The sequence below is a fragment of the Podarcis gaigeae genome (genome assembly GCF_964106915.1).
Source record: "Podarcis gaigeae genome assembly, chromosome: 1".
Classification (NCBI taxonomy): Eukaryota; Metazoa; Chordata; class Lepidosauria; order Squamata; family Lacertidae; genus Podarcis; species Podarcis gaigeae.
The window spans coordinates 24019094-24036446 of NC_139678.1; the positions used below are offsets into that span (position 1 = coordinate 24019094).

Consider the following 17353-nt stretch of genomic DNA (forward strand, 5'->3'; position numbering starts at 1 on the left):
TTGATTTGAAAATGTATTTCTCCAAAGTTATACTGGATATGTTGTAAGTAACCCAAGAGGGACTCAGGTGTTTTCGATCCTTTGCTCACGTCTTCTGAAAACTATTTTAAGAAAATGGCAGCGGCTAGAACTCTGCTGCAGAACCAGAGAGTTCCGCTCTTTGCCACTACGCCAAGCAGTATATATAAATTTGTTCTTGAAGTAAGTCGTTTCTTTGACTTCAGTAGGTTCCCGCTGATGGGACACAAACTCAAAACTAGTTAGTACTCCTGTTTGCTGTTCATGGGAAAAGAGGCATGGGCTCCTCCCAAATTTATATAGGCATGATTCCAGTAGCTTAGATCTTAGTGTGTCACCCAGCAAGATTGCTGTACAAATATGAAAATAGGAGAGTTGCATACTAACAATGGAAGCCAGTCTGTCATTGAAGCGGGGTGGAGGTGAGAAGATTTTAACTTGTTTATTTCTAATTAGTTTATATTTCTTGAAGAAGTTTCTGGGGATAATGAGAAATTCTTAACCCCAACATTAGTTTATTTTATAACGTAGTAAAAATATTATGAGCTCTATCCCTCCTGAGTTCAAGCACTTTTAAATACTCAAAACAGTAGACTTTAAACGTGTTTGAACATTAGATGGATTGTGCCCTAAATGTCTTGGCATAAACACATTAAAATATTGAAATATATTTTAATTAGTCCAGTTACTTTTCTGTTTCTTCTCTTCCTTGACTTGTGAAGAATACTGCTAGCTGTTGCTAGGTAACACCTAATTGTGATATTAACTGCCAGCAGCTGTCAGAAGGAGTGGTAAATTCTTTTATCTTGTTAACAAAATTTACTAAAGCGATGGCAAGACATACATATTCATTTTTAATTTCAAAATTTTATAATGCTGCAATGTAGACTAGGCTGTGACTAGGTTTTATATATTAGTAATTTTTTGTAGAACTTCTGGCTAAAGAAACAGTCTCTAATCCTACTTCTACCTCGTTCCTGCCCTAAACATTAGCAGATCATTTTATTGTACGTTGTTGAAGGCTGTTTTCGGATTGCCAAGGGATTATTTATAAACATAGATATGAACATTAGTAAGACCTGTTGGCGTTCACAAGTGTAGATGGATTCCTGATTGCAAATCCTTCACTCCCGCTTTGATGACTAGCTGTGAGGACTAAGCTCCTTTCAATTCCTGCCAGTCATAAAGTATTGGGCTTGGTTTATGTTGGAACAGTAGCTGCTGTTGGGCAAGATGCAAAGAGCCCCATGCGCACTCAGAAAGCAGTTCTGCAATCAAGATGCAGACAGGCTGTAACTCAGAGGTAGAGCTTTGGTTTTGCATGCATAAGGCCCCAGATTCTACCCTTGGTATCTCCAGGTGGGGCTGCAAGGGTTCCCTGCCTGGAAAGCAGCTACCAGTGGGAACTATATACTAAGCTTATTGGATTAGTGAAGTGACTTGGGTGTGTAAGAGTGTGGCAATTTCCCCCTATTCTGGCTCCAGTACCTTTTCAAGAGACTGCAAAGGGAAGGGCTATAAGACCCCTGGTGTCAAACACAAGTGGCTTCCTTACCCAAGTCAGATAGCCTTCAGGGCTGGAGTTGGGTAGGTCAGCAACCAAACAATAAATCACCATAGGCCAGTGAAGTTAACTCTTTATTCAAGGAAGCAAACCACAACTGGAGGTCTTGCCCCAATGAAGCATTTGCGAGGACAGAAGGCTCACTAGATCTCTTCCTCTCCAAGGTCTTTCTCATGCAGTCTCAGCCTACATCTGCACGCAACCTCCCCTTGATCTGGCTGTTTCATTATACTCTTGTGTGTTCGAGGACAGTGTTCCCCAACCTTGGGCCTCCAGCTGTTTTTGGACTACAACTCCCATCATCCCTTGCTAGCAAGACCAGTGGTCAAGGATGATGGGAATTGTAGTCCAAAAACAGCTGGAGGCCCAAGGTTGGGGAACACTGTTCTAGGAGACCAGGCTTGTCGCAGCATGGGGGCAGACTCCCTGGCTTCTTCTGCAGCCGACCTCCCTGCCTCCTGGCCCTACTCCTCCCCAGCCCCGCTTCTGCCTCGGTGTCTGAACTGTTCCCTGCTGCAACATCTTCCTGTTCACTAAACCCTGTCACTACTTCTGCTTCCGACGCCAACGCCTCCTCCTAGCCTGCTCCTTCTCCCTCTGACCACTCATCACCACCACCCCCCACCAATCCTCTGGCTCTGAGCCTTCTTCCCCGGGAGGGGGGTTCCCTGGCTGGTGCCTCCCGCTGCTCTTCTGCATACAACCAGTTCATGACACTGGCATGGTATCATCTGCATTGACTGTTGGTGGCTCTCCGGGTTTCAGGCAAGGGTCTTTCTCAGCCGTATCTGAGGGGTGGGGAGGTGGGAGAGACAAGGATTGAACCTTGGACCCTTTGCGTGCAAAGAATTTGCTGTTATCATTGAACTTTGGCCCCTTAAACCCCCTGCCAATATACAAAAAACACACAAAAAAACACCATACAAGATAATCTACAAGACTTCAGGTAATCAGAATGTCTTGGACTATGTATGTACTGGGGTTTTTCCCTCCCTTTTGGAGAAATACCTAAAATTTGATTCCACTCTGAACCGCTCCTCCTCCTCAAGCAGTGGTTAGCCGTGTTGAGGCATTCTGTCTCCCATGGATGGAAATTCTTTGGGGCGTGACACCAGGATCTGTCCCAAAATGGTTGCTTTGCTAGCCTTGCCCAGTGCCATCTTGTGCTAGACCTTGTGACTCCTGTATGAACAATTACGAAGTGTTGGGTGCTTTGCCAATGTGCAGGGAATTCAGAGAACTCTGGGTTAGCAGGGGTGGGGTTTAGGTTTCTTGGAAAGGGGTTGATTGTTCTTGGTGGCTCAGTTTCTCCCCCTCGTGACTCAGATAAAAACCTGTTTTGCATGAGTGCTGCCAATATAGTATTTACTTTTGTCATTTCTCTTGAATGCCCTCAGTTCACTGCCCCACCCCCTTAAATCACAAATAGATTTGTTGAGGTTTGGGCCAGGTTAGATGTTCGTATTGCTGCCTTAAGAGTGGAAAAATCAGGAAGTATCCAAAGTGCCTGTTGATTTTTATGATTTTACAACCTATTTAAGAGGTGAAAGTTGAAAAAGACCATATGATCACTAAAACCATTATTGGTTTTAACATGCATTGGATTTAATATGTCAATAATATGCCATCACTTGTAATGGATAGAAAATTTAACTTTTCAACTCTGCGGTGGGCCTGTGTATCTTGTGTGAAGTTTAAGAGGAACTTCATTAAAATGATGACATCATCAGGCCCCCTTTTTCAACACGGAAAACAGTTTGTGCTGTACTTGAAAGTTTTTGCTTCTCCTTGAGTAAATGCACATAATAACTGAAATTAAAACCTAATTTTAAGGAAAAATAGTGATGACTTGGATAAATGGAGGGTTACAAACAAGAGGCTTCTGTTCTCACATTATTCGCTTAGTATGTCACTTGAATGTTGCAAGGCACCCAACTGCAGTGACCGAGTGTGTGCATGTGTGTAAAACCTTTCTTGTGTAACTAGTTGCGGTCAAGCACTAATAGCCTTTTCTTCTCTTCTTTTTTCTAAATTGGATTCATTTTCCTGGGAGGGAAATACTCACCCTTCTATATTTAGGCAGAAGATGAATCCCATTTAAGGGAATATTTTTCCCTTAATTTGAAAGATCTTGACTCTAATGGATTCTTTCCTCTCTTTCCTTTCCCCCTTAAGCTTACCATTTCCAGGTTTATAAGCCTGTAGTAGACTGAAGGGAAGTCAGGACAGAACTCATTCATGAAGAATAAGGTTTCAATGGTTGCTAGCCGCAACGACTGTTCTGTTGGAGGCGGTGCCTCTGAAACCAGTCAGTGAGAAATGCAGTTGGAGAGAGGGCTGTTGAGCTTAGGATCTGCTTGTTGGCTTCCCACAGGAATCTGCGTGACAACAGTGAGGACAGAATGCAACCCAAAGCGACATACAACAATAAATAAAATAGCACACATTATATGTTGTTGCTTTGAACAAACTAGGCAATATGTACTTTGGCTGAAATGGTGTGATAGAAAGGATTTGGCATCTGAATATAGATGCAGGGCATATTTGCATGCAGAATGCAGTGTTTGACATGTGCAAGGCAGTTATGTTGGCTATTGTGGGGGGGGGGGGTCTCAGCTGTTGCTTGTAGAAGCAGCTAATCCTCTCTAATACACCTGCTATGACTATAATTAAAACCTGCCCAGCAGTGGGTATGAAGACATGTGAAGGTTGGGCTGAATCATCAATCTAAAGGTTGTGCAAATTGGCGGTAATGTGATGATCGTTCCGTAAGAAGATGATGACTGTTTGTGCCTCCATCTATTTCCTTAGCTGCAATTTATTCTATCTATTAAGACAGAGCAGAGCAGGGATGTGGCAGATCGTAAACCTTGCCTGATTCAACTTTCATACGTCCTCATGTCAATGAAGTTAAGAAAATAACTGGACATAGTTCCATTTATCTATTGGATCAAATGTCTTTGGTTAGTTGATTTAGTGCTGATAGTGTGCCGCAAACCTGAAATTAAGCTGCAAGTCTCTGCATATCAAGAGTTGTTTCCTAGCTACAGTGATGCCATTGATGATTAGATAGGCCGCTCTCAAGTTGGCCCCAAATCTCACAGCGTTGTGGGTGTGTGGGTGTGTTTTGCCTTTAAGCATTGTGTGATGAAATGGCTTCAGGGTTTAACCAAGAGCATCTAATACAGCTTTAAAAAACCCTTTTTCTGAGCTGAAGAGGAGATAATGTCTTTCTCCAATTCTGATACCCCAAAGCCTTTGAATTGGAGAAAATTGTTAACCTTTGTAGAACATCATGCGATTTGACCTGTGCACATACACATTTATAGACATGATCCATCAACACACACACATAGTTATTGACAGATTTCATAGGCAGAATGCCTGTGCACAAACATGTTGATATATACACGTGCAAACTTTGAAATTCACACCGCCACCTGTGAAGCCTATCTTCCAGAAGATTGCACACGGCAAGACCCACCTTTGCTGCTATAAGAAGTTGTCCTCTAGGTTGCAATAAAACAGCATCTGGTTCAGGGTTGGTTTATGCAAGCAACAGATGCTGCCTTTGGTTTATACTTTTTAAAATAGGAAGTGAGATCTGGCTTATAGAGTGTGAGTGTGTAAAGCATTTTTGCATTTCAGAAGTAAGCTTAATGTATGTTTTGCCAGGCTATGAATTTATTATGTTTTTTAAAAATTGTGTGTGGGAGAAATATTTTTGTTTCTAGATTTCTCTTCCCTCCCTTCTTAAAAGTGTGTGGGCTGACATTGGGCTGAGTTTCTTCTTGTGAATAGAATGTGATAGTTATTTTTTTTAATGAAGAGCTAAGCCCTACTCTTTAAAAACAAAATGCTGTGTTCTTACCACAGTGAAACAGATGCCACACTTAAAAAAAAGGAAGAAGAAGGTATAATTATGCCAACTGCGAAATCACATAAAGATTTTCTTTACACTTCTTTTTTTATTGCCTTCAGCACATCAGGTCCACCTATTTGGCCAGGAAGCACCTTTTTCAAGCGAAATGGAGCCCTTCTGCAAGGTAGGTCATATATTCCATTTTTCTTCCTGTGACATCTTCCCTTCTCCCTCCCCATCATTAATTCTCTGGAGAATTATCATTATTTTCACAAGCTTTCTGGAAAGAAGCTGTGGTGGACTCGTGTGTGTACACACCACAGTTATATAAATATATATATTTCTCTGTGCCTACCTTTATAACATGCAAAACATTTATTGGAAAAGGTTACAGTGTGTAGTGAAGGTGGCTGTCTTCTTCCTCCCCTCTCTCCTCCCCTCCATCATTGATTTTGTTATCTCCCATTTCTAGCAAAGTCAACAGAGTTTATGCAGGACATGTTCTGGTAACTTTCAATTGTGTTGATAAAGATAATAACTTTGCTCCTTATTGCGCCTGTGCAAAAATAACTTGCAGCAATTGTCTGCCAGCTCTACAGCAGCAGAAGGTCATTGATATAAAGGCACAAAGTCTTCCGTTTTTGAAGTTTTGTTATATTCCGACCGTTTCCTCTATTCAGTACTGGAGAGGCGTGTATATCTGTGAGGCTTCTTTTTTCCCATTCAGAATAATCTTAACTAGTACATTATGCATTTGTTAACTTGGAAATTGGATCTGATGCAACTTGTAGCATCACTTTCATGCTTGTGTGTGTGTGTGCGTGCGTGCGCCACATTCTGAATCATAACTGTAATCCGATCTAGACTCGCGCTATCTTTTGGGTATAGTTTTATCAGCTATACTTCCAGGCTGCTATTCTGTGAAATTTGATTGCACATATCAATAGGAGATCTGCCTATCTTTCCATAACTCTTGGGAGGCAGTAATCGGAACACGTAACCAAAATCTGGCAGCCAACTGCCATGGCTACTGCTTCATTTGCATTTAGAAAAGACAAGGAGGCTAATTTTCTAGATTAATGGAGGTACTTGTCTTTTGTGTTTTTCCATGGATTGCATTTGCTGAAAATGTCTGTAAATATCAGGTTGTAGTGATAGATTACATCGTACTTTATGGAGATGATGATGCTTAAATGAATTTGATGCCAAATGAAAATTTGAAGGCCAGCCTATCTACCTGATGCAAAAGCAGCACTCAAAACAGGGAAACGGCCATGTTTTAAGCAAGCAATTATTATCTATACATAAGGCACAGTGATCACGGTTCCATAGCCAAAGTAAGATTACCATTTTGGCTTTACAGTGGTACCTCGGGTTACATAAGCTTCAGGTTACATGCGCTTCAGGTTACAGACTCCGCTAACCCAGAAATATTACCTCAGGTTAAGAACTTTACCTCAGGATGATACCAGAAATCTTGTGGCGGCAGCAGGAGGCCCCATTAGCTAAAGTGGTGCTTCAGGTTAAGAACTGTTTCAGGTTAAGAACGGACCTCCAGAACGAATTAAGTACTTAACCCGAGGTACCACAGTATAGCCTTGGAATGTATGTACGCAAAGTCTGGGGGACTCATTATCCACAGTTTCAGCTGTATTTTCCCCTTTAAACTATTTATAGATTGCAGTTCATCCAAAAATACCACAGTGCTTCACAAATTTTAAAAAGCACCTAACGAAAACACCACTAAAATAATGCAAAAGCATGCAAAATAAAACCCAAACAGCCGAACAATGAAGCAGCAGCAGCACATACCAAAAATAGCACAGTTGTCTAGCAATAGCTGGCCAGCATACGGCCAAGCTGACTGCTTTTGAATCCCATGTTACAATCTGTGGCTAGGAAAGTTTTGTTTTGATATTTTCCCTCTTCTGGTCCATAGAACAGACTGCCCTGAAAACACATTCAGATTTCTTGGGTGTGCCATATTACAGACTGGTTTACAAATGGCTCTCTCCTCTTGTTCCCCCCACCCCACCCCAGCTCACCCCTCCACACCAAATTGTAAGAACTTAATATTGTGGATTAGGAGGGTGGATTAGGAAGGTGAAGCAGAGTTTGGATGCTCAATGAAATGGGTAGGTTTGAGCAGTTAGCTAGGTGGAAATTCAATAACCACTGTAGAATCCTGGGAATATGAATGTGTTAAATTAAGTACCAGGCAAGTTTTCATCATTTAGAGGAATAAGCACGTCTGGGCTTTTATTAGTTTAGAATTCTAGTTCATTTGGACTAGGCTAGAGTGCAGTATCTAAAGAAGGCTGAATTTTAGCAACTGTACCTTCCACCATCCATCATGTGGCACATGCAGGAACAGCTGCCTAACCCAAAATTCTCACCTTGGGACAACAATAAGGGCATAAAGCCTTATTTTATAAATGAAGGCATAAAACCATTGTCTTGGCAGACATCTTGACAATCTTATTTTCAGCTGTGTGCCAAAAAACTATTTTATATATTAATGATGATGGCAGTGTTCAAATGCCTCCTGTGAAAAATGCTACTCTGTGAAATTCTTAGCAGTCTTTCCAGCTTCAAGTAACAATAAGACCTCGAGTCATAAGACCTTGAGGGCAATACTTATAAATAAAACAAATCATTCTTTAAAAAGTGTACAGCTTCTCCCACACCAATAATTATTTTTTCTAGGGATTGTGGATGAAACAACCCAAATTTGTATGTATGTGTGTATATATTTAATTTTAATTTTTATTCATTTATATTGTCTTTATTTTTTTACTTCTTTATTATTTTATGTTACTGAATTACATGTTCTTGCATTTATTTATTTATTTATTTATTTATTTATTTATTTATTTATTTATTTATTTATTTATTTATTTATTTAAATACAATCTTATTTGAGCTTATCAGTGCTGCCTCACAGTAATTTGAGGGAGGTTCATAGTAGTGGCTGGTTATAACAAGCAGAGAGTCCTTGCTCATTCCAGCACGTGTGTGTGTGTGTGTGTGTGTGTGTGTGTGTGTGTGTGTGTGTGTTGAAAATACAGATCGGCAAATCAAAGCAATACAATCAGTCTTATATAGTCAGCAGCCTCAGGGTACTTCCCATTGAATATGATACATCCGTTTTTCCTAGGAATTATCCAGAATCATAAACACATGGTACACACAAACACACACAAAAAAGAAGGAACACTGTGAAAGATTTTGAAGTCCTACAAATAGATTCCCTTGGAATGTTCATATGGTCAGTAAAACACATTAACATTGCATGTATTCTCTCCTGTTGCATTACTGATGCTGCCATGCTTTTGCAGTCTTTTGGCAATATTTCAGACTTACAGTTCTGCATTTTCAGTTACTGATATAAAATAATTATTGGCTGAGCATTAAATAACCAACCAGTGACACCATCTTCCTTGTAAAGTTGCTGTTCAAAGCCCAAGTACACTTAATATAATGATGGAGTGATATTAAAAGAGAAATTTCCAGTGTCAGCTTCATGATTCAATATTTGGTGGATTAGTTCTGTTTTGGGTTACCATTAGAAGAGATGTCAGAGTTTTTGTTATCCATGTCCTTGCAATGAACCTAGATTTAAACATCTCAGAAAGCTTTACTAAGACTGCACTTCTTTTCACACTTGCCTTGAAATGAGCTACACTGAGCACAGTGGGATGTGAGCAAAGCTCTGAGTAAACATGGATAGGATTGCGTTTTCCATGCGTGTATGCATAAGTACATGGACTTTTGTACAGCTTGCAGTTGAATAGATGAGAGCTGTGCAGGGTGTTGAAGAGACGTGTTCCTTGTCCAATATGATTATGGTCAAGGTAGGCAGAACATAGTATCAGGAGAAGGGAAGAGTGGTGCAGCACAGCAAGAACCATGGATGGAACAAGACTCGGCTCGAACTAAGATTTGCTGGTGATTAGGACAGTTCGTTCCTGTGATAAAAATCTGCGTCTTGAGACTTTTTAACACCCGTATTCTTCTGCACATTTGGAACAGGATGAAAAGGTACAGAGGTGAACATTGAAGAAAATGTCAAGGAACGTAGAACTGGATCTGATCTGTAATACATCTAAAATAAATGTTAATAGGGCAGAGCATTTTTAATAGGTCAGTATTTTAAGTTCAGCAGTGAAGGTAGAGGTATTCTTGTTAGCACAGTTGTAGGTTTAAATATCAAAGGGATTGGCCTTGGTACAATGGTCTCTTACTTAAAAATATTTCGCTTACCCATATTCAAATGCTAAGTTCTTACTACTAGATTGGCTGTTCATCCAGTGGCTCTAACAACATCTATTCAGGTAAGAAAACCACCAGATTCCTGTGGAGTGGCAGACTTTCACCAAGTCTATATTACAGTGAATGTTGGTTAGAACTAATGAGTGGCTACTTGTGTTTATTTCACTGTGGCTTTAGGCAGAGTGGTTGCAATTGGAGGGATAACTTGAGCAGGCTGCACAGATCCTGCGGAAAGCTTTTGAAATAGAAATGTAATTATTTTCCTCTTGATTACGGTAATTGGATATTACATTGGTACATGGATGAGGTGGTGTTTGGTTTAAAGAGGCTTTTATTAGGTTTATTAGGTTTAAGCGATATTTTTGTGAGAAACAAAATATATGAATAGTAGTAGCATTGTGAAATACATTTGCTTGTAACCAATTTACGATTGCAGAAATTTAAAAAGGGTACCCATTTTTTTATAAAACAATCCTGTCTTGATACTGTTTCCTTAACACCAATATAGGTGTATTCCTTCCTCAGAAGGTATTCATTTATTGCTTGGCATTTTTTTCTTGCTTTCAGTATTTAGCATATACCACTCGAGCTACGTGTTGCTCAAAGGTAGGCCACCATCCATGTAAGTCAATAGCATCTAGATTTACAGTGTATCCTAAAATCTTTATTCTCCTATAATTTTTGGTGATTGTTTTTTTTAACAAGAAGTTCTTATCTGACAGTAGTGTTTCTTTTTCTTTAGCTTTTTTGCTGATTTCTCCCATAGGTTGTCACCTAGCATTTTCTTCTCCGCTCTTCTCTATTAAAGTACAGTTTTGTTCCTTTGGTTATATCTCTGTGCAAAAAATATGTTTAAATTGTGTCTCTTTAGCAGATGCATATTAATTTAGTCTGTTAACTTTGAATCATTGATTTGCAAAACATGGTCAAGGAAGAGCATCACTGGAGCATCTCATGTACCATCCTAAATCTTCACATAAATTACTTTGGTTCCTTGGCATGATACAGACTATAACGTAAATATGCTAACTCATCCTAATAATTGTTTTGCCATGACAGAAAACATGGCCTCCATGGTGGAACCTCAGTTTTGAAGCTACCTTTCTTTTGAAGATACAGCTGCCTCCTGCACTCATGATTTTAGGTAACAACTGAAGACACATCTTTCCCCCCATAGCCATTTGAAGGTGGATTATGAGTCTAGCATGGCTTTGGTTTGCATCCACTGCTGAATTATGGAATGGTTTTAAGAGTATATTAACTCGATTTTAAAGTTTGTTCTTTTCTGTTCGTTGCACTGCCATCCTCCAGGATGAAGGGTAGTCTTAAAATATAATAAAATATAGGAAATGTTGTGTTGTGTTTTAACTATGGTCATTAGTAAGATGGGGCAAAATGGAAGGGGTAGCTAGGGTGGGACAGACAGTTTTCAGCAGTAGGAAGCATAATATCCTATCTGTTTTTCTGCCCTTCCTTGAGGAAGTGTACAGTAATGTACATAGGGCTATTCCATTTTGTCTTCACAATTTCTCTTGTAAGCTTAGATAGAATGGTTTGCCCAAGTGAGTTTCATGCCTCCTGCAAGTTATTTGTGGTTGTGTTCACTTCACTATCTGGTGGAGGGTAGGCGGTAGACTGCCCCCTGCCTGAGCTGTGCTCCGTGGAACTTTTGTGTTCCACGCCATCTTTTCATCAGAATTATTGAAGGCTTCCTGTTCCGCAGCAAAGAGTGGAATGATGGGAAATTCCCCACACAGTTAAATCCAGAGGACGCAGGTGTGTCCATGACGATGTGAGATGGGGATTTGTCTTAGCAGAGGCAGGCTCAATTCATTGGAAAGAAAAAAGGTGTCAGGCCAGAATATCAGAATGCCACGAATGCATGTTTATAGGTGTGCAAATGTGATAGCTCTACAGTCAACACACCATCCTAATACCGTTTCTTGAGGCAGCCACTGATGTTTCTGGCTTTTACTGGGATTTTGGACAGTTTAGAACTAGCTGCATCTTCGGAGATCATAATATAGCTAAGCTGGCTACAAGGCAAAAACATTCTTCACTAATTTCAAAACTGCCTGAGTTTGATTTGTGTGTCAGCTGACTACCGTAGCCACTTGTCAATGCCTCTGGGCAAAGTTTGCTGCCTTTGTTTACATTACCTTGACAACCGAGGGGAGTGGTTGGTACTTCAGGTCAGGTCAGGGTACACCACAAACGTTAGGTAGGGGTGTAGTTATCTTGAAGCCAGGGCTCCTGGATGAAGTGTTGAGCAGGAAAAGGAAAAGAAAAACACTAGCTTTGCTGAAATGCATGATGAAAAATAGTTTTGCTGATGACAACATTGTTCTTTGCAAGCCCTTGCCCAGCCTCTATGATGTTGTAATCTAAAAAGGGCTGTGGGAAAGCAAATAAAAATTATATGCTTAGATCATGGGAAAGCATAAGGTAGAGCAACATCTATAGAAATCTGAAATAGGGTAATTAAATGGTTTGTTCACTGTGGCCACATCTGGTCTAAAAGAAGCAATATGTTTGTTTACTTCTTCTCCAAGCAGGTTCACTGGTGCTATCCATGTGTTTAAATCAGTGTGTGATTTATAACTGCATCCAAGGCATGTTCCTTCTTTATTTTTGGTGGCAGATAATTGATGCAGTTAAACAGGTAGTTGGGCTGCCTTGTCTTTCGATTTTCCGTCCTTAGCTGTGACCTGAAAAAAAATATGGCGACAGCATTCAAGCACATGCAAGCCATGTGTTTGTAGTTCCTTTTTCCTCGTTTCAGATGAGCTCAGAATATTTTTCTCCCAAGGTCTTTGTGCTTCGTATATGCTAAAGTCAGTGTGTTCTAAACTCTTGATAACTGGGGCTTTATTTATTTTTCCGTGGCTAAGATTGGGATGTGAGGGTGATCTGCCTGTGACATTTGTCACCCCGTTGATCACCAGGGTCGATTTGGCTAATTGACTGGCTAGGCGGGCATCCCCTTCCTCCCTCATCGCTCCATGTGCATCCCTCCCAAAGCTGCGTGCTTGGTGGAAGAGGACAACCATCCCGGATAGCTGGAGTGTACTGTTCTTTGGTCAAAGGTATAGGATAGCTAAGATTGGTGTCACATTCCACTCTTATCCTTTCCCCCATCATTCCATGAGGTGGAGGGTGACTGTTTGAAATGGAAGAACCCTTCTATGCTTGTAAAAAAGATACTTGTGCATTTTAAAAACTAGAAAATGTGTGGGGAGCCCCCAGCAGTAGAGCAGCTCACCAGTTTACACCCACAAACCAGCTTGGGAACTTGATTGACTACAGGGGATGGAGGTAATGGAATCACTTTAATATATCACCATCTGAGGATCATTGCCAGACTCTCCCATATGGTAAGTTAACCTGGAACCTGCTTTCCTTAGGAGGGCTGTTGTCTGTAACCATTCCACCCTCCCCTTTGTTCTCAGATGGTCCTTGGATTTCCCCATAGTGACCAAGTTAGCACAGGCTTCAGCACACCAACCTTGTGTGTCTGGAGGCTTTTGGCAGATGCAGGATCCTGGAAGGCCTCTACATTCAAAGCCTTCTCCACATCAGATGCCACTGCTAACACGCACACAGCTTGGATGGGGCGGGACTGAGAGGAGCTGTGTGGTCTCATTGGCTGCATTGCTTAAAGGCATGACCCATGAGCCCGTTGTAATATTGCTTTGCCTCTTCATGCACGTTAACACGTGAAGATCTCTAAGGTGTGCAGGCATTATGATAGTTGCCTATAGGAAACCCTTAAACAAGGCCTGATTGAAACAGCACTCTCCCCACCTGTGATACAAGCATCCGTCTACAGAGGCATACTGCGCTGTCACCTCTATTCCTAAACATTTATGCTGGCATAGTGATGATCAAAATATATCACGATTTGCAGCTATTTACTAGCGCTGTAGTCTGTAGACCTGATCCAATGCAAGTTACAGCATTTGGGGTGTTTAGTGTCTTTATGAAACAACACTATTGTGTGTGTGTTTTTTAATGGATGTACAGAAAAGTTGTACTTGCGTGCTCAACCTCAGGCAGAAATGCAAAAAAAGTAGTGTATCCCATCAGTAGTGTGTCTAGACAACCTACCTATTAAGCATTCATTTTGATTTGTTTGCAGGAAGAAAATAAGACAATGCATCAAAGGAAGTGTTACCCAACACTTTCCAGTGCATTTTCCTGTCACTTATCCTTACTGCAAAAAATCCAATATTTTGGAGAAGTAGATTTCTTGAGAAAGAGCTCCCAGCCAGCGATAATTGTGCAACCTGTGTTTGCTGGTATATGATTGCATCCCACCCAAAAATAGCACCAGTCTGGAAGCACCCCAGGTGTAAAGAACATATGTTTTTAGATAAAAGTGTGTGGCTTTTAAATTACTTTGAAGTAGCAGCCAGGAAATGACACACCGTAGTTTCTGAGTCGCCACCCTCTTTTCTTCTTCTTTGAAGGACACCTAAATCTGTGGCTTGGACCCTAATAAATTTTCCACCTCTTCCTACCCCTGCAGCTGTCATGGGGCCGCTCTTGACCAATGTGAAATGACTAGGAGAGGATGCTGCTTCCACAGCAGCTCCCCCATGGTCCCATTGCACAGGAGCTACCACACCCCAGTCCACTGAAGAGATATTTTCATGGGTGCAGGAGGGATCAGAAAACTGTCTTTCCATTCACCATAGTTCTTGTGCATGCCCTGGTGGATTACACATGTAGATTATACTTGAGTGTGTCCACCAGACTGCCAGAGGTAAAGGGAGGCCTTAATTACAGATAGATTCACTAACCATTACTTGGTTTTAGTTCATGTAGTTGAAGTGCTGTAAGTGATTTATTCCTATCAAACAACCACCACCACAACCGACACCACTGAAAGATTTTCAGAGCTCTTATCTCTTGCACCAAGTAATAAAGGTGAGGAGGTTAATTTCACAAATGCCCTCTTTAATATCTGCATCTTAAGCCAACGCTACTTTCCTGCACCACAATTTGTTCATGGTAGACATCAGTAGAAGATAAGATCAGTGGCAGCTGCGGTAGCATAGTGGCTGAAAAACGGAACCATAAATCTTGAAGTCTCTGGTTTGAGTCTCACCTCTGCCACAAATTCAGTAGGTAGCCTTAGGCTGGTCATGCTCTCTCAGTTATGGGAGGTAATAATACTGTCTTGCCTTGCAGTGTTGCCGCAGCAATTGCAACCTGATAAAGCTGGTGAACCTCTTTGAACAGTCTTTGCAATATGCATTTAATGAACAGCATCAAAATTGGAAAGGATGCGGAAGGGAATTTAGTGCATCCCCTTGTTGTTGTTGTTGTTGTTGTTGTTGTTGTTGTTGTTGTTCGTATTATTATACTACTATTATGATCTGAAAGCATATGGAGCCACCACTTGGCTGAAGCTAAGCAGGTCTGGGTCTGGTTGGTGCGTGGATAGGTTCCATGGTGGAAGGAAGATGGGACATAAATGTATGAAGAAAAGTAAACAAAAATGTTGACCTGAAGTTAAATAGCAAACTTGTGCCAGAGGGAAGATGCCACTCAAGTCATGGGGCCAAAATAATTCCAGCAAGGTTCAGTTCAGATCCCTTATGGTGATAGTTGTGTTTGTTACACTAGTTTCCATGAGACCCGGCATCACCACGCTCCTCCTCCAAAGAACTTGCCATTTTACCTGTAACTGTTACAGTATGTAATTATAGACTTCTAAGACAGTATTTTAGAAACTTTGCTGCTGTAGTGAGGAATTTATTTTACACTGACAACACCCAGTTGCTCTTGGTGATTATCTCTCTCTCTTTTCTCAGCAAAGACAACATCCAAACAGGGATTGCTGTTGTGTTTGTTACTGTTAAGATATTAATATATTGCATTGATCAGCCTGGACTATGTATAAAGTTGAGTGTCAAATTTGCTCTCAAATGAAAGCCTGCTGCTTACTTTATTTCTACCCTGTAGGGTGCTGCTTTGACCTTTAATATATATATATATTATTATTATATATATATATATATATATATATATATATATATATGAGAATGAAAATCTTTATATCTTCTTCACTCTCGTTCCACACATTTTGTGATGGCTGGATTTTAGAACACCTTTTGGGTTCCAAGCTGAAACTGATACTACTGGCGCATTCCAGTAAACCATATTTCCCCCTCATTAGCATTGTGTCTGAACCAGGGATCTTGATTTGTTTTGTTCCTTTAAAAGCCACAATCAGTAAATTTAGAACAAATATTGGCTGGTAGAGAGAAGTGAACTAACTCTGATGTCCAAACACACCAAGTGGCCATATTTGCATGTAACACCATGCCATGGTTTAGCACAGGCATCCTCAACATTCGGCTCTCCAGATGTTTTGGACTACAATTCCCATCATCTCTGGCCACTGGTCCTGTTAGCAAGGGATCATGGGAGTTGTAGGCCAAAACATCTGGAGAGCCGCAGGTTGGGGATGCCTGGTTTAGCAGGAACGTGCTGTCTTCCAGGGAGGAGATCACAGCTGTGTGAATTAATCTGTCATCTGAACCTGGGGGTCATGGTTAAGCTCTCTTCTCCCTAAGTAAGTAAGATTTGTAACTAAAGTTTGTTCTTGGCTTAGCTTCCATGCAGTGCTGAGTTATAAGGACCAAGGATGAGCAAAACAAGTGTGAGCTCCTCCTTGGGAGTCAGCACATTGGTGTAGTCTCAGTAAGCCATATTTTGTCTTACCAGGACATGTGAACCAGACCAATGTATGCAATCTTAAGAGTGCAGTCTTCTGTTAAGAGTGCAGTCCTTTTTTCTTTTTACAACTTGTATATATATTGAAAGGCATATGATACGGTTGTGGGTTTGTTTGTTTTTAAGTGGATGTGCATCATGTGCATCTAAAATTTGGAAAATATGGATGTATTGAATGCTACACTGTTCTAGGCATGTTACATATGATTGGAGTTAAGTTTGTGATAACTGATGCAGAAATTCAGTTCAGTGTAGAAAATGGTTGCATAAATAGATTGTCCTTATTTGCAAATAATACTCTATTGATGTATACACCTTTTTAATAATAGCACAACAGTGGGAGAGGTTTTGTACACCAAAATTAGACACCACAATTATCTCTTTGATGTGCAATAGAACCCGTTTCCCAACCACATCTTGCACCAAGATCTATCTACTATATTAGAAACATGACTCCCACCTTATGCAGAATTTGTAGTCGAGATGATGTTGGACTGTCACTCCAGCATCCCTGACCAGTGGCCTTACTGGCTGCAGTTGGTGGCAGCTGCATTCACACAGCATATGGAGAACTGCTGGTTCCCCATTCCCACCTCATTGTGCTTATGGTGTTGAACAGTTGCTGTATGGGGGGTGGGGGGTGGAGAAAGACAAGTGAGCGACTTGTGGTAAAATAGGCCTCAAAGTATGTGCTGGCAATAGGAGAAAGAGCTGCAATTGGCCCTTCATTCCACCTTCCCTTCGAAGAATGACTCCATTAGGACATAATAATAAACTATGGAAGCCTAGGCAGACCTTGGGCTTACACTCTTCTCCTCCCCGTCTTCTCCTCTGAGATTGATAATTTCTGTCAGGTGGCCAAAATATTTTAGCAATATAGTCAATAAAGTCAG

At 40.8% G+C, this 17353-nt stretch overlaps 1 protein-coding gene across 9 annotated transcripts in view; it reads left to right on the plus strand.

Annotated features, from left to right (window-relative positions):
* The window catches only part of FOXN3 (forkhead box N3), a 193323-nt gene that overhangs the window by 116884 nt on the left and 59086 nt on the right, over window positions 1-17353 (plus strand). For all 9 annotated transcript variants that reach the window (XR_014563497.1, XM_083735609.1, XM_083735607.1 and 6 more), the window contains exon 4: window positions 5564-5628. Coding sequence is in view for 8 of the 9 variants with exons in the window: in XM_083735609.1 (XP_083591735.1) it covers window positions 5564-5628 (65 nt within the window). In the remaining variant the exon portion in view is untranslated. The remainder of the gene's footprint in view (window positions 1-5563; window positions 5629-17353) is intronic.